We start from the raw sequence: 18,674 nt of genomic DNA on the forward strand, positions 1-18,674 counted from the left end.
GCAGTGCTTTAATTATCATCAATCACTAAGCTGTTTATTAGCACGGGGGGCCACCACCATGCTGCCCAGACGGATGGTGGCGGAATACCCCGCCATTATAGGACATACATCAGCACGGCGTCAGGGCACCGCACACGTGTGTGTGAGAGTGTATGCCTGTGTTTTATTTGTGTGTGTGTGTGTGTGTGTGTGGTTGTGTGTGTATGTGTTTGGGTGAGTGTGTGTGTGTGTGTGGTTGTGAGTGTGTGTGTTTGTTTGAGTGTGTGTATGTGTGTGTGAGTGTGTGTGTCTGTGTGTGTGTGTGTGTGTCTGTATATGTGTGCGTGTATGTGTGTGTCTGTGTGAGTGTATGTGTCTGTGTTTGAGTGTGTGTGCGTGTCTGTGTGAGGGTATGTGTGTGTTTGATTGTGTGTTTCTGTGTGTGTGTGTGTGTGTGTGTGTGTGTGTGTGTGTGTGTGTGTGTGTGTGTGTGTGTCTGAGAGTGAGCTGGGGGGTGGTGAGAAAAGCTTTGCCCCTTAATGACCATGGATATATAGTGTTGCCTTTGTCCCATTTCAGATTTTATGTTGCCACTACTCCGCCATTTTGTGATGACTCGAGGGAGCTATAGTAAATAAACATAAATAAGCTGTGAAAAAGGGTAATCAAAAACTTTCATGAGATACGCTGTGGCAGTTTAAAACACAACAATGTCTCCCCATAACTCTTTTCAATTATTTCTAAACAATGACCACCATTGTTTAGATGAACACCATTATTCATAAACATTCCTAAGCGCCAATCTTCATTTATGATGGTGGCCACTGCGATGTGACGTCACGATGTATATGCCCTATAGATAGAACAAAATGATATACTAATATGTATCTATACACAACTCCCTTACCTCTTGTCTCATATGAATATAAAGTTATTGCAACTTTGAAACCTAAAGAGTTATATTGCTTATGAAATGCTTTCAATGAGGATTTACAATCTAGCTATTCATATTTGTTCCGAAAAACAAAGGGAGTTATACAACCAGAAGGTAAAGAGTAGGCATACGCTGATGTGGATATGTTTTGGGATAAACTATTCAATAACACATTTGTTATTGTGTACATACCCTGGACACCAGTAAGCCCAAGGCCAGATGCAGGATCATTATTTTTACAAGACAGAAGTGTGCTTCTAATGAGGCGAGAGGAATCAATACGTGTGTTTTAACTAGCCCAGACAGGTATATAACAGGGGTCTGGAACGGGTATAAGTTGGAAGAGCCATACAAATATGTTCTAAGAGAAGCCAAAGAAGAGTTTGTACAATTAGGAATTGCAAATTAGTCATGATGTAGAATAAGCACATTGTCGTCACAAATGTAAACTTTTCTGAGTTGTTTCTTTGAATCGCTATAGACGTGCAAAGGCTTAAGTGTGCACTGTAATGTCGGGGACACATAATGAATGGATCAGATGTGTAAGTGGTATCGTCAGGCAAACCTTCACAGATTAAGACTCTCTCAGATACTCTCCTGTATCTGCACGAGGCACCGTGAATCGTGAAGTGAGCGTCTATAGAGTGTAAATGTTCAGAACAGGCCTAGCCGTCCGTCAGCTATTAGTGAGTGAAATGCTCTGTGAGAATGTGTGTTTCTAGTTGACTGCACCAGCCTCGGATGTGAGAGCGTGTCCGTTGTAACCAGCTCCCGGCTCATTTCTGACCAATCAGTCGGTTGTTTGGTTTAAACAATGTGTGTTCTCTTCTGCTCTTTTCCGCACTCTTTTCAGAACTCTGGAATCTGACCAACAGCACCTTTAACAGCGTGTACATGCCTGGTGTGTGTGTGTGTGTGTGTGACTCCCCCCCTCACCCTCACCTGCCTCTCCCCCAGAGGGGAGGACCATGGCACCTTTAACAGCGTGTACATGCCTGGTGTGTGTGTGTGTGTGTGTGACTCCCCCCCTCCCTCACCCCCTTTCACCCTCACCTGCTTCTCCCCCAGGGGGATGACGAGGGCGGGCCCCATGCTGGGCAGGCTCCTCTGCCGGCCGTGCCTCCAGCCGCGCAGCATCCTCTGCTGCGTGTCCAGGCGGCGCCGCTCCCGCTCCACGCTGCGCTGGCCGTCGCGCAGCCGCTCCAGGCTCTGCTGGTACTCCTCCAGCTGGCCCTCCAGGGCCCGGCGCTCGCGCCGCAGGCTCTCCGCCTGCAGGCCGCAGCGCCGCTCCCGCTCCTCCAGCCGGGCCTCCAGCGCCCCCTGCTGGCCGTCCCGCGCCTGGCACTCCCGCTCCCAGCGCTGGCGGTCCAGGCGCAGGCGCCCCTGCAGCCGCAGCGCCGCCGCCGCCTCCTCCCGCCGCTTCTCCAGGTTGCGCTGCTTCTCCTGCTCCTGCAGGGAGGGGCCCCGCGCGGCGGAGGAGGAGGAGGAGGAGGAGGAGGAGGTGGTGGAGGCGGAGGCGGAGGTGGAGGTGGAGGTGGAGGAGGAGGAGGTGGAGGAGGAGGAGGAGGCGTGGGACGGGGGTCTCTGGCCGCGGATGGAGGAGGACGAGGAGGTGGAGGAGAGGAGGAGCTTCTGGACCTCGTGGCAGCTGTCCTGGATGCTCACCACGGCCTGGGGGGGGGAAAGCACCACGAGGACATGGTGGTATAAATACCGCTCGGAAAAAGAGAAAATCATTACTAGTTGTGCCTGTTTCTCTATCTCTCTCTCTCTCTCTCTCCGTCTCTATCTCTCTCTCTATCTCTCTCCCTCTCTATCTCTCTCTCTTCCCTCTCTATCTCTCTCTCTATCTCTCTCTCTATCTCTCCCTCTCTATCTCTCTCTCTCTCTCTCTCTCTCTCCCTCTCTATCTCTCCCTCTCTATCTCTCTCTCTATCTCTCTCTCTATCTCTCCCTCTCTCTCCCTCTTTATCTCCCTCTCCCTCTCTCTCTATATATATGTATATATATATATATATATATATATATACGCACGCACACATACAGGGTTTATGTTGTGTTTACTAGGTCCTACTAACAGGGTTACAATGTGTTGCGTGGGGCGCAGGCTTTGAGGTGAGCAGAGAAGAAAGCTGCAGGTGAACTGTTTCTTAAGAAGTAAATACATCACCTGCAGACTGTAGAGCAACTGTGTCAGGCTTTGAACACTCTGGGCGACCTGCGAAGAAGAGAAGAGACAAGCAAAGGCCTGAAGCGACTCACGCAGGAAGCAAACAACTCAAAGGGATGTTGTGAATTCATGACGTGACACATTTGAGCACATTCCACATTTGTGTAAACTTTTGTAAGCTTTTGACGAGGGCTAGATTCAGGTGTCAAAGAGGAAATCATCCATGTCAGCCCCGGCAGCGACAGCAATATGACAGTAGAACAACATGGAACGACAGCAGGGTAATTCCCGGCCCTAACGCTTCTATATTTATGGGAAATGTTCTTTTTATGAGCTCATCAATAATTAACGTTAGATTGAATTCTAATTCCGATTGACTGCTAAATAAATAATTCAGCCAAATGCAAGCAATCCACAGCCACATGTCTACGGGGAAAGGGAAAGCGCTGAGGGCAGCGTTCACGGCTGGCGTCCACTCTGAGCGATGCTGCTATGATAACATTCAGAGGTGGACGTCCAGTGAAGGTAAAAGCAGCCCCTTGCTGTGTTCTGAGAGAGACTGAACCGTGGTCACTCTATGCTCATTTAGATCTATATTTCTAGGTCATTTTCAAACTCTGATACCGTTGCAGGGAATGACTGAATACAAAATGCTATAGAGAAAATACAAATAACGAAATAAATATCTAAATACATAAATAATAATAATAACAAAATAAACACAAATGAAGACCACCCTTCCTGAATGAAGAAGCGTTCCTTTGCGAGGCCGGGGGTCCTCATGTGTACCTTGATGCTGTCGCAGTCCTCGGGCCCCCGTCCGTTCTGCAGGTGAGTCAAACTGAGCGTGACGCCGTCAGCCCACTCGGCCACGCCCTCCCCCTCCACCTCCTCCTTCCCCTCCCCCTCGCCCTCCTCCTCCTCCTCCTCCTCCTCCTCCTCACACAGGGAGCCGGCGTCGTGCGGGGGGGAGAGAGGGGAGAGAGGGGAGAGAGGGGAGAGGAGCAGGGGGCTGGGGGGGAACACGGAGTCGCTCACGCTGTCCGGGCTGCAGGGGGAGACGGCCAGCGGCTGCAGCATGGTCTTCAGCTTCTCAGCTGGGGGGGGGGGGGGGGAGACGGGGGAGGGAGGGGAGACAGGGGGAGGAGAGAAAGACAGTGGTCAGTACGGTGGGGTTACAGGACCAGGCAGTGGACAACACGTTTGATCTTTCGATCAATCGTTTTTTAACTTGTATTTGTTTTTATCACTAAATCACTATTTTCTCTCCTTTTCACTCTTGAGCTGCTGTGAAAAGTGAATGTCCCCAGTGTGGAATTAATAAAGTTGATATTACTTTATCTTATATTTGAATTGGAATTTTTTAATAAAGATGCCTCCTACACTGCTCAGAATACAATCTATCTGACTACTATAATTTGCAATATTGTGTATTATTGTGTGTTATGTATGTGTGTGACGCACAACTGAGTGGATGAAAATAAAGAATGGTGTCATGTTGCCAGGGAAACACAAGGGGTCTGAATGTTTGACAGCAACAAATAAATATTAAAAAGATGATATTTCCATAATCCTTCTGGATTCACTCTCCCCCACCTGGCATCAGTGACTCGATTGTGTCAATGTTTCCTCTTTGAATACGTACACAGTCCGTATTCAGCCCGGATGTCTGTGGCATTAAGAGTGTGTGTGTGTGTAACGCACTCTGGACAACACTGTGTCGACCACAAGTCAGGGAACAACTGACAGACAGACAGACACAGACAGACAGCAGACAGACACAGACAGACAGACTACAGACAGAAGACACAAACAGACAGACTACAGACAGAAAGACAGACAGAGAGACCGACACAGACAGACTACAGACAGACAGACAGACCGACACAGACAGACTACAGACAGACAGACTACAGACACACAGACAGACACAAACAGACAGACCGACTACAGACAGACAGCAGACAGACACAAACACAGACAGACAGACAGACCGATACACACAGACAGGGAGGGACCCACTCTCTTGCAGCGCGGCGGCCAGCCACACGGCGGCCTGCGGGACCTCGTCGGCGTGGGGCTGCACCCGTATGCGTGACTCCAGTCGGGACGGGTCCACCTTCCAGTGGAGCGCCATGCTCTCGGCGTAGATCCCCAGCTTCTCCTCCAGACTGGAGACGATCTGCTGGTCGCGGCTCATCAGGCTCTCTGGGGGAACGTGTTTGTTTGTGACCCGTGTTAGCGGTGAGCAGTCTTAACCAGGGACCAGCGTCAGTGTCACACCAGAGCTGGGTGGGAGATCGTTCCCTCTTCCCTCACTCACTATTCCCTACGTAGTGTTTATGATAGTGAGTTATATAACGAGAATTCGGACACTACGCTGAACATTTCTAAACGTCATTTGCGTCAGTAAATGCGCTCAAATTGTGGGTATTTTATCGTCCACTATATAGTGAATGAAATGAACCACTGAGAATTCGAACACCACTACAAAATGGCGAGCACCCTTTGTAGTTGCACTATATCCGTGATAGGGAACGATTTCAAACACAGCTAAGTCACACGTTGAACGTATGGGGTCAGCGTGGGGTCAGGGCGGGCCGGGTCAGGTGATGGGAGAGGTCACGGGGTTTGGTCCTAAGGGGTCACCTTGCAGTTTGTGTATCTTTTGAACGCGCGCCTCTGCGGCCCGCTTCTCGTCCTCTGATTCGCTGGTGTAGTCGTCCTCTTCCTCCGGACAGCTGGACAGACAGACAGACAGACAGACAGGCAGACAGGCAGACAGAGAGAAAACAGACCAAACGATAAGACAGTCCCAACAGACAGACAGACAGGCAATCAGACAGAAAACAGACCAAAGTGATAGACAGTCCAAACAGACAGACAGACAGACAGACAGACAGAAAACAGACCAAAGCGATAGACAGTCCAAACAGACAGACAGACAGACAGACAGACAGACAGACAGACAGACAGACAGACCAAAGCGATAGACAGTCCAAACAGACAGGCAGACAGACAGACAGACAGACAGACAGACAGACAGACAATCAGACAGAAAACAGACCAAAGCGATAGACAGTCCAAACAGACAGACAGACAGACAGACAGACAGACAATCAGACAGAAAACAGACCAAAGCGATGGACAGTCATTCCAAACAGACAGACAGTAAATCAGGCAGCAGACTTGGCTGACTGCTACGTGTTAACATTGTTGCTCCGCACCACTCCTCATCGGGGCCAGGCGTCTGCGGTGGCGGTAGCCGCTCCCCGTGCGCTCACCTCTCCACCGCCTCGCGGATCAGCCTCATCCAGGCGTTGCGGTCGTCCTTGGAGGCGGCGTGCACCTCGTACATCTCCGGGCCGGCCGCCGAGGCGCTGATCAGGAACATGCCCCGCTCCTCGTTGGCCACCTCCCGCACGATCAGCTTCTGCAGCGAGATCACCGACGGCTTCTGGTCCTGAGGGGGTCAGGGGGGGTCAGGGGGGTCAGGGGGGTCAGGGGGTCACGGGGTCACGGGATCAGGTCCTAAGCACTTCAAAATAGTACTGTGTAGCGTCTTGTCCTAGCTATCTTTGTTGGGGAATGTGTACACGGGGAATGGGTTAACCTAGCGTATTGTAAGTGCTTGCCACTTGGTTCTATGAACATCCGTACTGCACCGACAGTGATATATCATTGGTTCTCTTTCTTCTGACGAATGTACTTATGGTGAGTCGCTTTGGATAAACGCGACTCGCGTAAACTTTGGATAAAAAATGGACACCAAAGTGGTGTCATACTGCCATTGTCAGGGAGAATCGGTACGAGGAAGTAAAGTGTGTGGATGTTCTGGTGAAGCCAGGAGAGACGGTTGGGATGGTTTGAATAGCCAGACCGGTATTCTCCTGTAGTGGGAGGTGATCGACTGCTCTTAGTCAAATACACACAGTGTTACATTCTTTGTGAAGAATCAGGATGTAGTTCATGAATTACCTTATCTGTAAGTACAGCAGGATTCAATTGGAAGATATTACAGTACCTAACTTACTGTTTTGTATGCTGACAACACTGTCACTTTCATTTACCTTTGGATGTGTGAGCAACAGGTTAAAATCAGATTATTATTATTAATAATGAATTTGTTCAAGTATGAACAAATTCATTCAATTTGTTCAAGAATGAAGTATCATTCATTTGACATTTGCATACTGGTAGGTCCTACTTAGACCCCTGTAATATCTGCTACTATATACATATATAAACTAATAAACTACGAACCACAGCAGCAAACACATATTTCTGGTCCTTCTCCTGCAGGAAGATGAGAGTGTCTGTGAGGAGAAGCGCCATCACATCTGTGGAAGACAGGAGAAAAAAGATCCTCATTAAGATGGACATATTATTTTCATTGAAGTGAAACCTTTTAGGCAAGGCAAGGCAAGCCGACTTTATTTATATAGCACTTTTCATACACAAGGCAGACTCAAAGTGCTTCACATATAAACATTGTCATACAATAAAAATAAATTAACAGATTAGTAAAAGAGAAAAAAAGAAAGAAAGTAAAATAGATACATATAAAAACTACAGTGAGAAGAGAAGTAAAACAGTGGGGAAACAGTAGGAACGATGCGTTGAGGAAGGCTTTGTGGTGGTACCTTTGAGGCGCCCGGTGGCGGTCTTCCACAGCAGCAGCCCCTGGTGTTTGAGGACCTGCCCCGGGCGCATCATGTCCTGCTTGCGGAAGATGTGTCCGTTCTTCAGCTTGGCCGAGCTGCGGTTCTCCGTGCGGCTCCACACTTCCTGTAGCCTCTGGACCCGCTCGTACTCGCTGACGCGCAGGTCCACGGCCGCGATGACCTCGCGGATCTGAGCCAGGGCCTTCAGCAGGTCGGCGTGCTCCTGGGTGGCCTCTGGGGAAGGACAGGCGCAGGGACGGATCTTAGCTTGTACGGACGAAATGTAGCGGAAACCTGTGTCCACCATAATATCACAAATGATACACCTCCTTTACTTTATGACTAGTTTGTTGAATACGGTTAGTAGGGTTTCTCCTTCAAGCTAGATGCAGCTCAGTTCCACTCTCCATTTGAAAGGTGTTGTGTTAGATTTGTGTTTGCAATCGACACTGTGGCCAAGATGCGTGTTGTCAATCACTAGACTAGAGAACCCCTTTTGTGCAACGCCTATAGTTTAGACAAGGAAACACAGCATTTGGTTTCAACATTTTCTTCCTTATATCACAACTCTATAGTTTAGACAAGGAAACACAGCATTTGGTTTCCAGTTTGCTTCCTTATATCACAACTCTATAGTTTAGACAAGGAAACACAGCATTTGGTTTCAACGTTTGCTTCCTTATCACACCTGTTTGTGTTGAAGATATCTCAGTGAACATGCCTGGTGAATGCTGCCAGTGTGTCCTCCATGGATCACTCTCCATTAAACCAAACACCATTCTTCCTGTAAGAACCGTCCTACAGGAAGTCCTTCTGTGGTCACTGACCTTGCGTGTATTTCAGAATCCTCTCCAGCAGCACGGGGTACTTAGTGATCCTCTGGGTCACCAGCAGGATGCATTCTGGGATCTCCCTGCGCCGCACCAGAGAGTTGTTGCTTTGTTGCTTTAAAAAGGTTCAATAAATGCAGACATGGATTAGTGATGTCATTTCCTGGCGTTGAATGACAACCTTTAACAACACTTTATTTGCGTACGTTTTTCTCGTTCATTTTGTTGAGTTACCTTAACAAAGGTCTGGAACCTCTTGTTGTTCTGCTGCAGCTCCTTGAAGAAGCTGACGGCGTCGTTGTGGTGGCTGCAGAACTCCCCGTAGACTGTCTTCATCCTCTCTGCGTTCTCCTCTGTGAACTGGAGCAACGCAAAGGGTCATTTAACATGTGTCCAGCCATAGCAACATACGTTTTCCCCACCCCTATCAAAGACTAAGTCACTAACCTGCACTAATAATGGACTTAGAAGTAAGAGAAGGTTTTTTCTCGCAATTTTGATTATATGCTTTGATTGGTCTGTCTCACTCGTAGCCTCACTCGTAACCTCACCCTTAAGGGCTGATTATGGTCCCACGTTCACGCAACGCAAGGGGCTTACGGACCCCTTGCGTCCCTGCGGACCCTCCTTGCGTCCACCGCGAGGGGCCGTGACGTGCGCCTCCCAAACATTGTAGCCTTCCGTCGAGGGCGACGCGGCCGCGAGGGGCTGTGATTGGTCCGCTCACTAAAACCCGACGCGGGACCATAAAGGTTCACGGCCGCGTCGAAGCGTCTGCGGGGTCGTTAACCTTACTTGTAGCCTGATTCGTAGCCTCACTCCTGGTGTCACTTTGGATAAAACCATCTATTCATACCCACTAAAGTCCCTGTGGACGCCTCACCTGGTGCAGAAGGAGGTCCCCTATCTGCTGGATGAGGTAGCTGCCTTGCTCGGGGGCGGCGGCGGCGGAGCTGTGGCACCGCTCCCTCATGGAGCAGAAGAAGGCGTGGTGCAGGGCGAGCAGCTGGTCCAGGACGGGGAACAGGCGGTCCTGGGCGTCGGAGTCCAGCTGCACCTCCTCCCGCACGCCGCGCCGGAACACCTCCGCCATGACGTGCAGCGTCTGCAGGTGGTGGACCTCCGTCTGCATCAGCTCTGAGGGGGCGGAGACAGACCACGTGAAGGGCTGAGGGCTCTGGGCTAGTGTGCACACGACCACACAGGACAGGGGGACTGAGGGCTCTGGGCTAGTGTGCTCACGACCACACAGGACAGGGGGACTGAGGGCTCTGGGCTAGTGTGCTCACGACCACACAGGACAGGGGGACTGAAGGCTTTGGTCTATGATGCTGAACTGTTGAGCATCATAGACGCTCAACCCAGCAGAGGTGACGCACAGTGCTGTCCTCACCACACACCCTACAACCATGGACTAATCCTCTGCCCCTGTGGTCATGTCTATTCATCCCTCTGCTCCCCTCACCCCCCCCGCTGTATCTTCACAAATGTTCCGGTTGAATATTGCCGGACCGTGGTTCCATAGTTGCGATTATTGTTCATTTTTGAGACGGGTTTCTTGCCTCTGTGGTTTTTCTACTGCGTTTGTACTCACCTCAGTGAAGATGTATTTTGTTTTACAAACGACTCGCTTTGCCTGCTGCCTCTCCCTTCCGCACACGGATCTAAACCTAGCCCAGGCCGTAACTCAACGTGCTTTTAGTGTCTAGCTCTCCCCTCTCCCCCGTACGCTCTTAATGTTATGGTGATGCTCTTATGTTATAGTGTCCTCTTAACATTACACTTTAAGTTTTATTGTTTTTTAATGGGACTATTTTTAGGGACTTATGACGATATACTGACTCTAATGCTGATGTTCTCTCTGTTTTTCTCAATGTAAGGTGTCTCAGCGCTGAACAAAGAAAACAAACATTTATATTTTTCGTCTTGGCCATCTCCATCAGTACAATATGATTATTATTTAATTTAGGTGTGCAGCAACACTCCTGAATTGGCGGATCCTGTTCCTCTCCTCACCGTAGATGACGTCCTGTCTCTTGACCTCCTGCTTGTCCTGCTTCTTGCAGAACTTGTGCTCCACGCTGAGACTCCACGACTCGGCCTCGAACTCCACCGCGCCGGCCGTGAGGTCGCTGCCCACCAACGAGTCCACGCAGTCTGGACAGGGAGAGGTACACGACCGTGAATCCGTCGAGTCTGTCACCCTTCATAATGTATGTTCATGTGTTGAGTCGGATTGCAGGCGACCTCGAAGCTGGGTGAACGGGGTTATCCCCTTTTTACAATCGTCACGTTGGTTTCACCAATCATGCTGCTGGAGACGGGGATCTTTTAGCGAGCGATTGGTGACAACCACAACCTCGGGAAGCCGTAGTTGACTGTAAAATTAGTGTCTGTAAAAGTTTCAAATCAACACTGTGTAGGCTGGCCACTGTAGGAGTACACTGATTAAAATCCCCTTCTGTGACCTTCATCCACTCACAAGAATGCGTTTTCCTCCTTCCTTTCCTGTAAACATCCCCGTAACTAAACGGGAAACAACGAGTGGGCCTGCTGGATCCCAGGTGAATCGGTACGTTCTCTGGGAGGAGACACTCTTCTAGAACAAAGGTCTCCCGGACCTCACCTTCTCCGATGGAGGAGTCGGTGGAAGTGGAGGAGGCGGCGGTTTGAGGGAGCTCATCCGATTGGTTGAAAATCCTCCAGCTGTCGGTCTCTGGCTCGGAACTTTCGCTCTGCCTGATGTACAAATAAATGGATCATAATCATGTATGAACCCAAGTTATGAAACACAGACCGCAGAAGTAGAACGCGTTTGATTACAGCTGGCCATCTGAAATGCTCAAACCTGCAGTCTACCAGCAGGCTTCCTTGAGGGAGAAGCCTAACCTGCTAATTAATGACATGATGGTCAAATAAATCCCCGTACGCCACTTTGGATGAAAGCGACCGCTAAATACGACATAACAAACAGTCAAATAAATATCACAAACTCCTCCATTGGTGGCGTCTCTACTGGGCTCTGATGGTGCCTCTGACCTGTCGCTGGTGTTGGAGAAGCTCCCGGACAGTGGGCTGAAGAGCAGGGCCCCGTCCCTCCTCTCCTTGGGGCTGCTGACCGGTAAGGACATGGTGTTGGGGTGGACGCACAGCGGGGGGCCGTCCCTGAGGGTGAAGTCTGGAGGACAGGGAGCAGGGGGAGGCAACACATGACCACGTGTGTACAGACTATTTGGTGGCCCTTCATTCATCTGGACGGAGCTCCAGGAATGCAAATATTGTGCTCACTTTCAATGGTACGTTAGCATGCAAGATATTATGTCAATGTTTCAAAATAAGACAGCAGAAAATGGTTTCTAACGTTGCCTTTGATGTGGTGAAAAAACGTTTAAAGTTTTACAGGGAAAATAGCCACTCCATTTGTACACACATTTGTACACACAAAATGATTCATAGGCGGCTGGCCACGTTCAACACATAACAACAACACCGATGACCTTTGAACTCGGTGCTTTTAGACTCACTTTGTGGAAGAGAGGCTGTTCTGTTCTTCACCATGGAAACGGCATACTTATCCTGAGGCTTCTGGGTAATATGAAAGAGAGGTTGGTGAGAGGCTGACTGTGTGAGCAGGACACTGAAGCCCAACACTGGAAGCCTAAATGATGTCGATCATACCTTCAGACATGGAGGGACAGAGTCCTTACAGCCTTTGTGGACCATGGACATGCACCCTAAAGGAGAATAATAAGCGTTAGGAACGTATTGTACCATTTCTTTAAAGGTCCCATGACATGCCACCAGGTGTGAGTGTGATCAGCCGTTACAAGCGGTTTTGGAAATCTGCCCCTTATGACATCGCAAGTGGGCGTGTCCCCCTAGATGTGTGACGGAGAGATGAGCGACGTTTGCTCCAGTCCACTGGGTAGGCTGGTGGACTGATCTATCCGGCACACGTCTAGGTGGACACGCCCACTTGTGATGTTATAAGGGGCAGATTTCCATTTGTAACGGCTAATCACATCACACCTGCTGGCATGTCACAGGACCTTTAAGAGCAGCTTGAAACCCTCTGGGTCCTTTCTGAGGGTTTGTGCACGTCTGGGAATGACTGGGACCTACTGGAGCAGTGCAGGAGGTCCCGTCCAGAGGCTGGCTTCTCACAGATCAGACACACGGTGGGCCCCAGGCAGGAACCAGTGGCAAACTGGTGCCCGTTGAGCTGCCTCTCCTTGGCCTCTCTGTCCTTGGCTTTCCCCTTCAAAGGCCAAACCAGAGACGCATACAGTGAGCAGAGAAGGCATACCCAGACCCACATTCTTAAGCCTGCACAGCTGTAAGGAAACATCGAGATTTGATAAATGATATATGAAACATGATATTCAAAATATGCAGTGTTTTGTCGAAAGTGTCTGTCCAGAGAAAATGTGTCCATCTCTAAAACCCTACCTCCACCAAACTATGAATACCGCGAAGGCAATGTTCAGTGTGTCTATCTTATCGTAACGCAATGCGCTAATGTCGCTAATGAATACGTTTGGATCTAGAAACCTTGGTGGAAACTAATTGTGATCGGAGGTGGAGGGTACCTTGGTCTTGTTGCGCGTGCTGGTCATCCGGTTCTTCAGGAAGCTGAAGGTCCGGATCACTTTGTACTTGTCCGAGTCCGACTTGGACGGGATGTTGTACTTATCAAACTCTTCCTCTTCGATTCTGCACACATGTGAAGGGAAACAAAGACCATGAGACACTCCAATAAATGAGATCCTTCACACAATTCACACCGGACAACACAAAGTCCAGGGCGGTTGGATAGAGGTACGTTTGGTTAGTTGAGTCGAAGACGACTTGCACGGTTAAAAATGTCAACAGTATCTGGAAAAAGGACAAGGTTACGGTACCAGGTATCACAGAGACTTGGACACGGTTAATACTCATCACACACAGTCATTGTGTTAGCCACCGACAGTACGGGAGTGCATCCAGTGAATGTGGAACCTGTGGTCGGAAAAACAACAAGCAACGGGCTCCTGAGAACCTGACCCCGGTGGCGTCAACGTGTGGTTAGTAACGACAAGAGACAGGGACACATGCAGACCAGAAGGTCACGGTGGGCCTCTGAACACAACGTTAGAGGCGGCGGTTATTGCCTCATGGAGGACGTTAGCCGCAAAGCTGAAAGGGACGAGGACACGGAGAGAGAAGGGCGATGTGCAGATCAGGTTGCAACAGGCAAGAGCCTCGACGTGAGGTTAAGTGATGGGCTAGTGGTTAAGGGAGGCTGTTAGCCAGGTGAGGGCACATACTCTTTAAGAAACTCAGATAAAGTGAGATGTTGAAGGGACTGTGACAGCCCCAAGACGCCTTCATCGTCGGCCGACGGGGCCCGTAACCTGACCTCCCTGTGGGGATCACACGTGCACATAAAACACACACACACACACACACATGGAGAAAACACGGTGACACTGCAGGTGGCGATCGGGATACAACGACTAAAGTGGAGGCGGGATTAGGGTTTGGTCGTAGGGTTTGGTTTTGAGGGGTAGGGTTTGGTTTGGTTTTGAGGTTCAGGTTTTAGTCTCAGGGTTAGGGTTAGATTGGGACTCGGTTCGGGGGTTGGGTTTGATGATTAGGGTTTTGTTTGAGCTTTTAGTTGAGGGTTAGGGTTAGGTTTTAGGGTTTAGTTATGGGTTTTAGGGTTAGGTTAGAGTTTGGTTTTATGGTTTGGTTTTAGTGTTTGGTTTTAGGTTTTAGGATAAGGGTTTGGTTTCAGATGAGGTGAATCTTTAAACAATTTAGGAATGGATCTCTGGATGATTTAAAGGTGCAGTGTGTAGAATTAAGTGGCATCCAGCACAACAGATTTGGCAAGATTAAATTATAAGTATGTTTTAATTAGTGTATACACCGATGGGATAAGAATGGTTGTGTTTCGTTACCTTAGAATGAGCCCTTTATATCTACATAGAGTGGGTCCTCTTCAAAGGAGCTCGCCATGTTGCACTGCCATGTTTCTACAGTAGCCCAGAATGGACATTAGGCTCTAGAGAGAATGGGTATTAATAAATGCTACTACAATACGGACAATTAACAATCATAATCACTATCTCAGTTTTAGGTTATTACCTATAGTTTTACCGACTGAGTAACTAAATCCAATTTATAAATCTCTCAAGGAACCTCCTTTTTGGTAGCTCTTTGCTGTCGTAGACAATGATATCATCTTGGAACAGTACAGGCCATCGTAGCTTCTCCTACATCGATGGAATGGTAGAGGTGATGGGGGGTCAGTTGGTAGCAATCTGCAACCTCACCACTAGATGCCACTAAATCACACACTGCCTCTTTAAGGCGCAGGCAAAGGTAAATACTTGATTGTTTTTATCTTCATAACATTTTTAGAAGAGTACCACTAATGAAACTAGGGTTAGGTTAATACAAATGTAATAAAAATAAATAATCCAAATCACTTCATCAATTCTGGGTGACCTTAAGCGTCCCAAAAGTGTAAAAGAAAAGACAAAAGACTGGACAATGAAGACAGCATGACGGGCCACTAGAGGGCGCCACAGAGCTATAGCGCCGTCTAAAGAGCAACAGCAGCACGTTAAAGCACAAGGCAGTTGGCATGATCCCCTGAAGCACAGGACGATACTGTACACCAGGAAGACGAAAGATTAACGGGCTCCTTTCAATACAAGGTAACTTTGTCTAGGAATGACAATGAGGGGTTTTATAACATCAAAGTTCATGTTACCAAATCACATCATCGTTACCATGGTAAGCACAGAAAAAACGGTCTGCTGGACTGGAATAACTGGAGCCAGGTCATAGGAAAGCAAACTGCATACGATTAATGAGGGTAGTTCATTGATGTGGTAATAAAGATTAATAACAACAAATAAACTATATTTTATAAAAGTTGTACTATATGAAGGTAGCCATAGACATTGTTTGATGATGGCCACTGGTCTTGTGATAGATTATGAATATGTTGTATAAACCATCCTCTTGATCTACCGTAGGATAACGATGACCTTACACTTGATTCATTAAAATAACCTTATATCCTAAAACCTCATAGATCTTACATTATCGCAGCGACACAATCTTCATGGTAATGAATACAGTTTGGGTATAAAGCCTACACATTCATCACATGCTTTACACAAAGGTTTATAAAGTACCATTTCAGTAAAGTGTTGTAAGCGATAAGACGGTTCACCTTTTTTCATGGGTCTGCTCTGATTGGCTGGTGGCTCTCTGCTCTGGAATACAAAATGAAGACATTTGAAGGTTAAACCAGCTAACTTAAAAAGGGGCTCAGCAGATCAATGTGGATTAAATCAATGCATATCCAACAACCAATACCAAGGAACAAGTGAAAATCAAGAAAACATTCATCCTCTGACGTCCTATTGATCATATATATCGTATAAATCAATGTTGTTATGAATTCAGTTATTAATCATAATGCTATTTGGCCTGGTCAGCGTATGGTTCCTTATAGCTGTTTCAGACTATATCTGATTATCTGATATCTATATTCTGCCTTAAATCGAACAGGACATGTGTGTGTGTGTGTGTCTGTGTGTGTGTGTGTGTGTGTGTGTGTGAGTGTGTATATGTGTGTATGTGTGTATACATGTGTGTGTGTGGGTGTGTGTGTGTGTGTGTGTGTGTGTGTGTGTGTGTGTGTGTGTGTGTGTCCATCCACCATTTAAAGGTGGTCTGGTCCGGTTCAAAGAAAGGACAGCATTGCCAACGAGCATTTCTCCAGACCGAATACGGAGCATAAGACAGGTCGTCATAGAGACAGGGGCCTCCCACCGCCCACCGACCACCGCCCGGCTACAGCTCATTGGTCATTTACTGTTTTCCAATGACTTGAATCAGACTACAGTGCTGCCTCACACCTCCAACAGCTTCCACGAGTTGTACTGTTATCTAAGATACTCACAGAACGGTGAATATCATAGATAACATTAAAAGTGGTCTAAGTGTTTCTCTAGCCATCTAGAGTAACACCCGATTCAAATCATCCGTTTGAGGTCAACACACACAAGGGGGGCCGAGATAGTTTCACACAGCAGCGAGTGGCCAGAGTCCCCCAGAGGGCCCAGCAGCGGACGTCTGCTACCAGACACCTGTCCTCAGTCTGCAGGAGGTCGGCCCTCAAGGAGCTGCCTCCTGGGCCTCAAGTCCACCGGGCCCCACAGACTTATTACAGGACAACCACAGTCAACAGAGGCCAGAGCAATAACCTGCATATGCACGCACGCACACACGCTCACACGCACACGCACACATGCACGGAAACATACACAACCACACATACACACACACACACACACACACACACACACGGACACACAACACAAACACCCACACCCACACCCAAACCCACTCCCAAACCCACACCCAGACAGTCTCACACACACACACACACACACACACGCACGCGCACACACACACACACACACACGTGAATGCACAAGGACAAACACACAACCGCGTCACGGCGAAAACCACAACTCATTCCTGCTCACCAAACTATGACAAACATGCACACAAAGACGAATAATTACAAACGCACATGAATGAGGTCAGCAATGCAACTCATGCAGTACTGGGAGAAAACGGGAGGAGGATATGAGGAAAAACATAGTACTTACTACCGGGGTGAAGCAGAGACAGAGATTTAGACAAAGAGAGGGCTTGGAGGAGAGATCGGCTGTAGCTGAAGTTGTGGAACACACCGTCTACAGGGCAAAGTTCACAGAGGGCTGCTCACACACACACACACACACAACCACTACAGAGGGGTTAGCATGTACAATGAACCCCTAGCGCCGACACAACACCGCCGCATGCAATCAGCCTAGCGCCTTCGTTTGAGCCGTCAATTAGTACGGAGGGGGGAGGGGACGGCGGTTAAGGGAGAACTACTAGTACAAACACAAAGTTAGCAGGTACACACACTCTGAGGAGTCGGTCGTACTGTACTGTACGGACGCCTACGGACGGTTCATCTAGTGTTAGGAATCAAAACCCAGAGACAAACAAAGAGGGCTCCATCCCGATGGTGGCGCGCATGCTATCGTTGAGCCCCAGGACGACCCCTGCCGCGTGTGGGCTCCTGTTGGGGCTCTCCCCCCCCCCCCCGCGTCCGTAGTGCACGATGAGGGGGGGTATGAGCGGCGCTCTGCTGGTGGGGGTGGAGGGGAGGTCCCCCCCCCCCCCCCCCCTGCTCACTAACCAGGGCTGGAGCTCGGGGGAGGGCCGTCCCGGGCCGCGCGGGACGGCCGCTGGCTGAGTTTAGCGGAGGAGTAGGAGTAGGAGCGCAGGCGGATCCCCGGGTCACACGCCTCCTGAACCACACAGTACATCCAGGTTTACAATCGGGTGTGTGTGTGTTTGGCGGCAGTGCAGGTAAAACACGTATCTCTCTATCCATGTTGGTCCACTTTCTATTGAAACGTAACGGAGGCACCCTTTCTTTTCAATGTCTGTTGTTTTTATTTGTACATATTCAGTTTCAGTTACATAACAGTTGGGATTGTGGTGATCCCATCTAGGGACGGGTATTGCAATTGAGCTTAAACTACAAATACTACAATGCAATCAATCAGACACATTCCATACTGTGTCTGTGTGTCTGAATTTTTCCCTTACAAATAAACCATAGGGTTACTAAATAACTGGCTGTCAATTGTGTGTGGTATGAACAGTATGTGTACTCCATGACCTTATTGAACCTATGATAGTGCTTCCCAACCTTGGGGCCCCCTGATATGCATTAGGGGTCACGGGAGATTGATGACCTAGATATTTGATGTTCTATTCTAACAAACGTTTTTCAGGTCTCATAGACGTCCTGTGTGTAACAAGTGACTGCCCGGTGGTGACTCAACTACTACTAACCACTGACGGGGGATAGCATTACGTTGACCGGGTCTTTGATATTAGTAGCAGATGTTGATTGGGTAAAAACTATTTGTGTGGAAGCAGATGCACAAAAGTCAGTGTTGGGGTTGAAAACATTTACACAAGTGGAAAAAAGGGGGTCAAAAAAAGGTTGGGAACCACTGACC

General features: G+C 48.6%; 1 protein-coding gene across 1 annotated transcript; it reads right to left on the reverse strand.

Moving 5' to 3' along the window:
- Positions 1 to 1,950: 1,950 nt before the first annotated feature.
- On the reverse strand, positions 1,951 to 17,969 carry LOC311375699 (rho guanine nucleotide exchange factor 28-like; the record flags this gene model as incomplete). The annotated part of the gene is made up of 21 exons (XM_084490766.1): positions 1,951 to 2,584; positions 3,084 to 3,131; positions 3,873 to 4,180; positions 5,106 to 5,291; positions 5,733 to 5,824; positions 6,368 to 6,546; positions 7,347 to 7,423; positions 7,727 to 7,981; positions 8,575 to 8,692; positions 8,812 to 8,937; positions 9,461 to 9,714; positions 10,594 to 10,734; positions 11,204 to 11,316; positions 11,617 to 11,755; positions 12,102 to 12,162; positions 12,256 to 12,311; positions 12,700 to 12,835; positions 13,167 to 13,290; positions 15,806 to 15,848; positions 17,256 to 17,342; positions 17,840 to 17,969. Coding segments are annotated over 21 exons (3,307 nt in total), but the record flags the coding sequence as incomplete, so codon positions are not given.
- Between the last annotated feature and the right edge of the window lie 705 nt (positions 17,970 to 18,674).

Source organism: Micromesistius poutassou, assembly GCF_964030765.1.
Source record: "Micromesistius poutassou genome assembly, contig: SCAFFOLD_4926, whole genome shotgun sequence".
NCBI classification, from domain to species: Eukaryota; Metazoa; Chordata; class Actinopteri; order Gadiformes; family Gadidae; genus Micromesistius; species Micromesistius poutassou.